The sequence below is a fragment of the Propithecus coquereli genome, unplaced genomic scaffold (assembly GCF_000956105.1).
Source record: "Propithecus coquereli isolate 6110/MARCELLA unplaced genomic scaffold, Pcoq_1.0 Scaffold193, whole genome shotgun sequence".
NCBI lineage: Eukaryota > Metazoa > Chordata > Mammalia > Primates > Indriidae > Propithecus > Propithecus coquereli.
The window spans coordinates 3,168,502-3,178,158 of NW_012144190.1; the positions used below are offsets into that span (position 1 = coordinate 3,168,502).

Below are 9,657 nucleotides of genomic sequence, written 5' to 3' on the forward strand. Positions count from 1 at the left end.
AGGCGTGAGCCACCATGCCTGGCCCGAAACATACATTTCTGGGACCCCTCTCGTGCAGGGTGGGAGGGGGTGGCCGAGGGCACAGGAGAATCATGTCTCCATGTCACCCTCACTCTGGGGCACGTGTGGAATAACAGGTAGACCACTTTTATTATCTTTTATTATCGTGGTACTCATACACATGCATAATAGCACACACAGCATAAAATGTGCCATTTCAACCCTTTTAAAGTTCCCACGCCCTTCCAGAGCTGCTTGCTGGGTATCAGCACTGATGTGTATAGTCCTCTGGCTTCATTTGTCCCACACAAAAGGTACACACTGTGCATTCACTGTCACCATGCTTTCTTTCTTTAATGTATTTTGGAGATTCTTCCATAACAGCCCTAAAACAGCTATTTCCATCTTTTTTTTTTTTTTTTTTTTTTTGCGGCAGGATAATACTGTATTTCGTCCTAACAATGCACTTCATTAGGCAATCCCCTATTCTTGGACACCTAGGTTGTTCCTAGCCTTGCGCTACTGTAAACAATGTTGCAATAAAGAATCTAGTAGACACAACACATCCTTTGAATGCCAAGTGTATCTCTCAATTTCTAGAACCATTGGGTCAAAGGATAGGTAAGCTTGTCATTTTGACAGGTATTGCCACATTGACCTCTGTAGAGTTGTGTCAGTTCCACACCAAACCAGCAGAGCCTGTTTCCCCATATGTGGGACAACCCTTGTCAAAGTTCTAGATCTTCTCCAGTCTCCTAAGTGGGTTTGGATGTATCTCAAAGTAATTTTAATTTGCATTTTCTTGTTACTGACAAATGAAGTTGACCATCTTCTCACAAGCTTAAGAGCCATTTGTATTTCCTCTTATGTGAACTCTCCCTTTGCTAGGCTGATTTTTCCATCAGGTTAGGTTTTTAAAAAATTGATGTGTAAGAGCACTTTGTATATGAGAGAAGCCATTTGTGATATGAGTTGAAAAATTTTCCCGTTTGTCTTATTTTTATGCAATCAAATGTATCACTTTTTTTTTGTGGCTTCTATGATATGTCATATTTAGAAAGACCATCTCCAATGCAAGATATAAAACAGTTATCTTGTGTTTTCTTCTATAGCTTTTATGATTTAATATATTTTTTTCTTTAAAATTTTTAAGCTACCTGGAATTTTTTCTGCTATGAAGTGTGAAGTAGGGATCCAATTTAATTTTTTTTCCAGATGGATATTCGGTTATCTACTCCATCGTTCAGTCATATACCAGCGTCACTCTTTTAAGTATTATAGGTTTATAATCTGTTGCATTGTCTGATAGGGCTACTGCTCCCTCCCCCCTATTGATCCTTGTTATTCTTGTGGGTTTTGTTTTTTCTCCCAAAATATCTTGGCTGTTTTTGTTTGTTTGCCATTCTTCATTCATCCCTTCATTCGTTCAGTCAACAAAAGCCCACTATGTGCCGAGCGCTGCCCGGGGTGCAGTGGATTGGAGGTGAGGGTCGGCGTGTGTGCGTGTGTGTGCGTGTGTGTGCGTGTGTGCGCAGGCGCGTTCCTCTGGCAAACATGTCCGACAGGGTCCCTGCCCCTGGCTCCTCTGCTGTGGAGCGCAGTGGACATTGAACACGCAGACATGGAAGTGGGGGGCAGTGATCGGGGTACCCTGGCCTGTGTGGGGGTGAGGGCTACGCCACACACTGCGGACATTTAAGCTGAGCCCTGGGAGACGAGTTGGAAGGCAGCAGGGGAAGCGAGGAGGAGAGTTTCCAAGCAGAGGACCCAAACCCTGCGAGCAGGAGGCGGCCATGGCAGGGCAACAGGGAAGCAGCAGGCAGAGAGCTAGAACAGGAGGAATTTTAATTTTTTTATATTTTAAGAAGTTTTTTTATTTTTATGGGAAACTCCAAACAAAAGTGGAATGTTAGATCCCCCAGTCCCCCAGCACCCTGCTTCATCAGTTAAAAACTTCCACACATTATCATCCTGAAAACTAGTCCCAGGAACGTGGAAAGGGTTTAAGCAGGGCGTTCTCTCTGCTCCGCTCACTCTGGTTTCTGTCCTGTGCCTTTTGAGGTCTCTGTCTCTTTGTCTTTCCCTGTCTGTGTGTCTCTCCATCTCTGTGTGTCTCTCCATCTCTGCGTCTCAGGTGCTCATCTCTGCCCAGTGCCCTCCCGCTCTGTCTCCATCTCTCTGTGTCTGTGTCTGTCTCTTTCCGCCTTGGTGTCTGTCGCTGTCTCTCCATGACGGCCTGGGCAGGTCTCAGAGCCCTGAGCCTCCGGCCCGCCTGTCCCCGCAGCTCTTTGAGGGCTTGAAGGCGTTCAAAGGCAGGGACCGGCAGGTGCGCCTCTTCCGCCCCTGGCTCAACATGGACCGGATGCTGCGCTCGGCCCTGCGCCTCTGCCTGCCGGTGAGGGCCCGCGCGCGGGGAGGGCGCGGTGGGGACAGGGCGGCAAGCCCCTGACTCGCCCGCAACCCCGCCAGAGCTTCGACAAGGGCGAGCTGCTCGAGTGCATCCGCCGGCTCGTCGAAGTGGACAAGGACTGGGTGCCCGACAGCGCCGGCACCAGCCTCTACGTGCGGCCGGTGCTCATCGGGAACGAGGTGGGGCAGCCCCGGGGCTGGGGCTGGGGCTGGGATCCGGGCTCGGGGGGTGGATTCTGAAGTGGGGGGCTGGGGGCCTGGACTCCTGATGCCGCCCCTCTGCCCATCGCAGCCGTCGCTGGGTATCAGCCACCCCACGCAAGCCCTCCTGTACGTCATCCTCTGCCCCGTGGGCTCGTACTTCCCCGGAGACTCCATGACCCCGGTCTCCCTCCTGGCCAACCCAGCATTCGTCCGGGCCTGGGTGGGTGGGGTCGGCAGCTACAAGCTAGGGGGGTAAGTAGCAGCCCCATCCCCAGGACGTCTGGTGCACAGGGCCTCAGAGACACAGGGTCTAGTGCCTGTGCTTTTAAGTACATTTCTGGGTGTCGCTTGTCCTCCTGGTGTGTCTCCCATGGGCACATGGGGTGTGACATCATTGGCACCCTGGTGTACCCAGCTCAGTGCTAAGCGCTGTATTCCTGTGACCACAGACTGTGGCAGGAGGGGTGGGGGTTATCTTCCTGATGGACAAATGGGCTCAGAGATGGGAAGGGACTGGATGGAGGTCAGTGGGGAAACCAGGACTGCTCCTTGGAAGCCTCCAGAAATGAAATTAACACTTAGCTCATTGGTCTACCCACCCCCCCACCGCGGGTATCGGGAGCCCAATATCCAGGGCTGCATGTTCTCTGATGGAGGTGGCCCAGGGCATTGTGAAAGGCTTCACGGAGGTGACACTTCAGCTGAGTCCGATGAGTTGCAAGGAGCTGGTTTTCTGGGTACAAAAGACGGTGAACAATTTTTTACCTTGTGGCGGCCATATGTTTGGAGATGGAGGAGCTAGGATCACAGAAGGTGTTCTGGGAAGAAAAATATGTTTGGTTTTTGCAAAAGGCTTTACAAGTACTCATAGACCCAGGCCAGGCTTGGAACACCAGGCAGGGGCTGGGATCTTGTCCTGGGGCAACAGGGAGCCAAGGGAGGCATGTTAGCTGGTGAGGGGCGAGGTCATCTCCGGGTGAGAGACAAGGTGATAAAATAAGGTGATACAGAAAATCATCGAGGTGGCCCAGTTCACTGGGGATCCCAGAGAAGGCCCAGCAGCCAGCCTGGAGGTGTGGACACACCTCTGAGAGGTGACGTCAGAAATTGTTTGAAGGACAGTTGGGCATTTGGTCATGATGAAGGGAGGAAGACGATGTTGACAGAGGAAACAGTGGTGCTCTTGCCATCTTGAGAAGGGAAGAGGTGGGAAAAAGGGGACGTGCCACCCAGGGTCTTGATGCCAAACTAATGGCCAGGGATTCTGTGCTGGGCACTGGGGAGGCACAGAGGGGCTGTGGGCTGGGGAGGGCAGGGGCAGCCCTGGTGTGGGGAAGGATGGGGGTCCCCTGCCCTCTCCAACCAGGCTGCCACCCACCAGGAATTATGGGCCCACGGTGTTAGTGCAACAGGAGGCAAAAAAGAAGGATTGCGAGCAGGTCCTCTGGCTGTATGGGCCTGACCACCAGCTCACCGAGGTGGGCACCATGAACATCTTCGTCTACTGGACCCATGAGGACGGGGGTGAGCCCACCCATGACCCAACCCAAGCCCTGGTGGAAGTGGGTGGTACCATAATTCCTGGCAGGTTACAGGCCCCAGGGATTCTGGGGGTTGTGGCTCCTAAGAGGAAGTGTGAGGTAACATCTCGCCCCTTACACCTGACCTAGTGCTGGAGCTGGTGACCCCCCCGCTGGATGGTGTCATCCTGCCTGGAGTGGTCAGACAGAGTCTGTTGGACCTGGCTCAGACCTGGGTGAGGGCGTGGTGGCTTCTGGTGATGGAGTACCTGGGGCGGGGGGGCGGTGGTGGACAGGGCATCAGGGGCCTATGGTGGGGGCTGGGGCACACTGGGGCCTCCCTGCTCCCCTCCTCCTCCCTCCCCTTGGGCCTTTCTCACCATCCTTAGGGAGGGAGAGGCAGAGGTCTGCAGGGGCAGCCCTCCGGGACATGCGTATCTCTTCCCCTTGCCCTGCAGGGTGAGTTCCGGGTAGCAGAGCGCACGATCACCATGAAGGAGCTACTGCAGGCGCTGGACGAGGGCCGGGTGCGGGAAGTCTTTGGCTCAGGCACCGCGTGCCAGGTCTGCCCTGTGCACCAAATCCTGTACCAAGGCCAGGTGAGGCACGGCTGCCACCGGGAGTGGGAGAGAAGGGGGAGGGGCCCGGTCCTCACTGCGCCTTCTTCCCCAGCACTTCCACATTCCCACCATGAAAAATGGGCCTGAGCTTATCCTCCGCTTCCAGAAGGAGCTGAAGGCGATCCAGGTGAGGTGCAGGGAGCAGGGAAGTGGGCCGGATGCTTGTTCCCAGAGAAGTTCACGTCCCATGAGCCTCTGGAGTGAGAGCCGCCCTCCCCCCGACAATAGCCCCAGGGACAGATAATGGCCCTTCTATCTAGGCCCGGGCTGAGTTGGCTTTCCATGAACCTCTGTGGCCTGGAACACCCCTGGGAGCTAAATAACCCTTTCTTGTGCCCTGGTGGAGCCCTGGGCTAGCTTTCTGGCTTGAGAACCCCACTTCCCAAGTCTCTGCGGCCCCCGGGTATCCTTCTGATGGGAGAAACCCCCTTTCCCTGAACCTCTGGGATCCTAGCCAGCCTTCTGGCCACGTTAAGTCGGCCTCCCGAGATTCCCTGGAGCCCTGGGAGATCCCTTTGGCCTGAGAAATCTTCCTCCTGTGAGCCCTGGCCCTGGGCCCCCTTCCTGGCGCAAGCATGGTTCCGCGCGTGAGCCTCTGGAGGTATTCCCGTGCTTCGGAGCCAAGGTATCGTCCTGAGACCTCTGGGCTCCTTTGCCAGCACTCGGGACCTAGAACTACACTTCCCCTGACTACCCGGGACTTCTCAGCGGAAAACGACTTTTTCCGAGAGCCTTCCGGGCCTTACAATTCTCCTCCCTTCGGAACTACATCTCCCCTAAGCCTCTGCGCCGCCTTGGCTTCATTCCTCCTGGGGTTGCGGGCGGGCCTCCGGGAGATGGACTACATTTCCCATGAGGCCGCGGGGCTCAACTGTGTAGGCACTCAGCCTGGGGCGCCGCAGGGCCTGCTGGGAACTGCAGTGCGGCTTCCCCCTAACGCACCGCCTCGGTCGTCCTGCAGTACGGAACGAGCACCCACGAGTGGATGTTCCCGGTGTGACCATGCGGGCTGAGCGCAACCACCTTTCGGACCCACCGACCTGTATGTAGCATCCAGTCACGCCAGCTCTCGCCTCCCTTCCAATGACTCACCTGAAGTGCAATAAGTAAAAGGCCGGGGGACCGGACGCCTGGGTCTCTGGCACCCCCGCGTGGTCGCCACACTCCCAAAGCCATAACGGCCGGACCCAGGCGTCTTGGCCACTAGCCCCGTGTCTCGGGCCTCGGGGGTCAGGGCCTCCTGTTTCTCCTTGTCGTGGGGCTAAGGATGCGCTTTGGCCCCGACGCTGCATCTCTCCGTTCTCAAGCTGGACCCTGGGTGCTGCCGTTGAGTATTGTTTCTCTTTGCTGCAATTTTGAAATAAAAGACCAAAGAACAAGACTTGAGCTGTCTTCTCCAGTGCTGCACTTTGGGATCCCGGGGTCTTAAACCAGAGATCCAGGAACCTGAGCCCTCAGGGTCCTGGCTGTTTCTCCAACCTGGGAGAGCTTTCCACTTCCGCACCCCCACCCCGCCCCTCCCTACTTTCCCATTTTGGTGACAGTCCCACCATACACGCAGTCACTAGGCCAATCCCCTCAGCATTCTACCCCTTTCTCTCAAAGCCCGTCAGTCTTCAAGCCCTGTTGCTCCTGCCCCCTAACTCTGCTCTATCTGTCCCTGTCTTTGTCCCATCAGCTCTGGCTTCAGGTCTTGTCTTATGTCTGCACTCTTGTCCCAGCCTCTGGTCTGTTCCCTAAGTGGCCCCAAAGGGGTCTTTCTACACCCAGATCTGCCCCCGCCCTCGTGCTCGCAGCCCTGGCAGGGCCCCCCAGCGCCCTCGGCCAGTACTGCAGATGGCAGCCCCCGTGGGTGTGGAGTGAGGCACCATACTCTCCACTTCGGAGGGACTGAACATCAAGAAGTTTATAAAATAGTCCCTGTCATGCCTCTGTGTGGTTCTGTGTGTCCTAATCTTGGGCCCCTCACCCACGCACACTTTAATAATTGCTATGTGGAGGTGTAGAAAGAGCTGCCGGGCTTTAGGACCGGGCATGGCCAGTTGCGGATCTGGATTCAAACACCTGCTTCCCTTATCTGCTTGCTGTGTGACTTCGGGCATGTCACTTTATCTCTGTGATCCACTTTGCTGGAGGGAGGCCCTGTTGGACTATTTGGCAGACATGGTCTGCGGCCCATCCAGCAGCCAGCAGCTTTGGGACTGAAATTCCAATTTAGTAGCTGACCCATTTTTGACCCTTTTTTGTCAATGATTGCTCAAGGGAAGGTTATGGGCCAAGGGGACCCAAGGGGAAATTTGCCTGCTGACCTCTGTGAAGATTTCTTCCCTTGATAAAGAATCTAGAAGGGCTCCTTCTCCTTCTTTACCTCCTTTTGTTGTTGATTACATGGAAGAGCAATGCTTGGAGCTGCCGCAGCCATTTTGTGCTCACAAAGCGTGCTGCTGCCCTCACACTGCACGTGGCAGTGCACTAAGATGGTAAGTCCCTGGTTCCTCCCAGGGAGGAGCTTTTTGAATTGTTTTGTTTTTAAAAAGTCAGGCTGAAAACCTGTTTAAGCTTTTGCCAGATTATTTGTCCTTCGATATTTGCAGTTTGTTTGGTGACTTGTGTTAGGCTTAAAGAATTCACCCTCCCCAAACTTCCATCCAAACCTCCTACAAAACCTACCGCTCCGCCTTCCTAGGGGTGTATTAGGCTCATGGCCTTTGCCAGACCCTAGGCAGATAATGGAATGAAACGCAAAAGGGGAACTTACTTTCCTCATCCCTCCTGATAAGGACTAAGGTTGTTCCCTAGGAAGATAAAGGAATGGAATGCAAGAGGGAACTTACTTTCCTTATCCCTCCTGGTTGTTTGAAAAGAATTTATTTACTCTTCCCAGAAAAACCTTCTGTAAAACCCAAAACTCTTCCCTTTTCTCTGGTGGATGCTTTTCTTAGCCTCCACCTGTCTGCACCCAGATGTTCAAAATAAACAGCATTTTGCTAAACATGAGGCTTCGTGTGTCTCCCTCTTGGCTCCAGACCTAACGACTTGCAGCCAGAGTTTCTTTGCTTCTTTTTATTTCCTTGTGGCCAGAGCCGACTGTGCCAGGGAGAATTCCTGACTCAAGAGTACCCAGTTCAGTCGCTGGCTGGTGACTGGGCTGCAAATGAAGACCTAAGCTAGATTCTTTTTTTTTTTTTTTTTTAATTTTATGTTTTAGAGACAGAGTCTTCACTCTGTTGGCCAGGCTGGAGTGCTGCGGCACGATCATAGCTCACCCTGGCCTCCAACTCCTGGACTCAAGTTGTCATAGGCATAAAGGTTCTTGTTAACGTCACAGAAAAGAATTTAAGGGTGCGCACACACACAACCGAGCAATAGTGGCGTTTATTAAATGAAAGTGGACAGGCTTAGGAAAGGCTTGTGCAGAGCGAAAGTGCTCTCCCAAGAAAGGAAGCAGGTGGGCCCCAAAAGAGCAACTGCTCCAAACCCTGAGTGGTTGCTGTTTTTGTTTGTTGATATCAAAGAAGGCTGGGGGGGCAGCGTTCAGTGCTCATTCTGCTCTTACTCATAGTTCCCTTGTTTTTCCCACAAGGAGGGGTCAAAACCACAGTGTTAATTTATTATGATTGTGATATAATGGGAGAAAGGTCACTTTATACCTACGCAACGCTGGAAAATCAATGGCTCTTTTCTTCCCAGATCATTTAAGGGCTGTTTGTTCAAGCCAGTTAAGTAACTTTTCCATTCCCTCCTCCCACTCTCATGCCTGACTTGCCACCTGCTCTAACCAAGTGACCCTCCTGCCTCAGCCTCCCGAGTCGCTGGGACTACCGGTGTGCACCACCATGCTTGGCTAATTTTTTTATTTTTTTGTAGAGATGGAAATCTCACTATGTTGCCCAGGCTGGTCTTGAACTCCTGGCCTCAAGTGACCCTCCTGCCTCAGTCTCCCAAAGCGCTGGGATTACAGGCGAGAGCCACCGTGCCCAGCCAGGTTTTGTTATTTTAAAATGAATTAATATGCTGTAAATTTTCTTTTAATTTCCAATTCTGTAAACATTGATACATGTAACCTATATAAACTAATGCTCTTCGGGGTCCCCAATGATTTTTTTACTAGTATAAAAGGGTCTTGAGACCAAAGAGTTTGAAAACTGCCGTCTGTGAGCAAGCAGGCATTGAGAGTTGGTTTTGCTGCTCATCTTGTAAAAGCACTTTGTTTCTTACCTTGCATTTGCAGACATTTAAAAAGAGCACAGGTTGTTTCTGTGTGAGCTGGGCATTCTGTGGGAGAGCGCCAGCATGTTTGTTTGCCATGATACTTCATTTGCTTACTCTTTAAGGCAAATAAGATATTTAGGGGAGGCCAGGTGTGGTGGCTCATTCCTCTAATGATCCCAGCACCTTAGGAGGCTGAGGTGAGAGGATTGCTTGAGGCCAGGAGTTCAAGACCAGCCTGGGCAACAGAGTGAGGCCCCTATTGTAACAGAAGAAATGGCAAAAATGTTCTATGTCTCTTTAAAACATCCCCCACTCCTTTTGGAGGACTAGGACCTGCATCCCTGGGGGGGGGGAGGGAGGCAGGGGAATGTCGTTTGTTCCTTGTGCCATCGGAGATGTCTCAAGGGGAGATGTCTCAAGGGAATTGTCCCGGGGGAGGTCACGAGACCATCTTAGCTGAAGATGGGATTAATGTCTTAGTCAAAGATGGCGTGAATCAGAACCTTTAAACGCTCTGCACTTCTGCTCGGAAGGCGACGATGGCATTTCAGACAGGAGTCTCCATCTCCGTCCCCCTCATTTGCCGGCAAATTAATAAAACTCCTCTTTCCTTCTCCTCAAACCACTTCTCCTCGTTCTTGTGATGAGGACTCAGGGACAAGTGCCGAACTTTTGGTAACATCATCTCTACC

The 9,657-nt window shown here is 52.6% G+C and overlaps 1 protein-coding gene across 1 annotated transcript in view; it reads left to right on the forward strand.

Annotated features, from left to right (window-relative positions):
* The window catches only part of BCAT2 (branched chain amino-acid transaminase 2, mitochondrial), a 14,605-nt gene extending 8,473 nt beyond the window's left edge, over positions 1-6,132 (forward strand). Inside the window, exons 4-11 of the mRNA XM_012643215.1 lie at positions 2,285-2,395; positions 2,470-2,589; positions 2,702-2,865; positions 3,995-4,137; positions 4,284-4,369; positions 4,592-4,732; positions 4,806-4,880; positions 5,715-6,132. Of these exons, the coding sequence (XP_012498669.1) occupies positions 2,285-2,395; positions 2,470-2,589; positions 2,702-2,865; positions 3,995-4,137; positions 4,284-4,369; positions 4,592-4,732; positions 4,806-4,880; positions 5,715-5,753 (879 nt within the window). The 3' untranslated portion in view covers positions 5,754-6,132. The remainder of the gene's footprint in view (positions 1-2,284; positions 2,396-2,469; positions 2,590-2,701; positions 2,866-3,994; positions 4,138-4,283; positions 4,370-4,591; positions 4,733-4,805; positions 4,881-5,714) is intronic.
* The last annotated feature ends 3,525 nt before the right edge of the window (positions 6,133-9,657 follow it).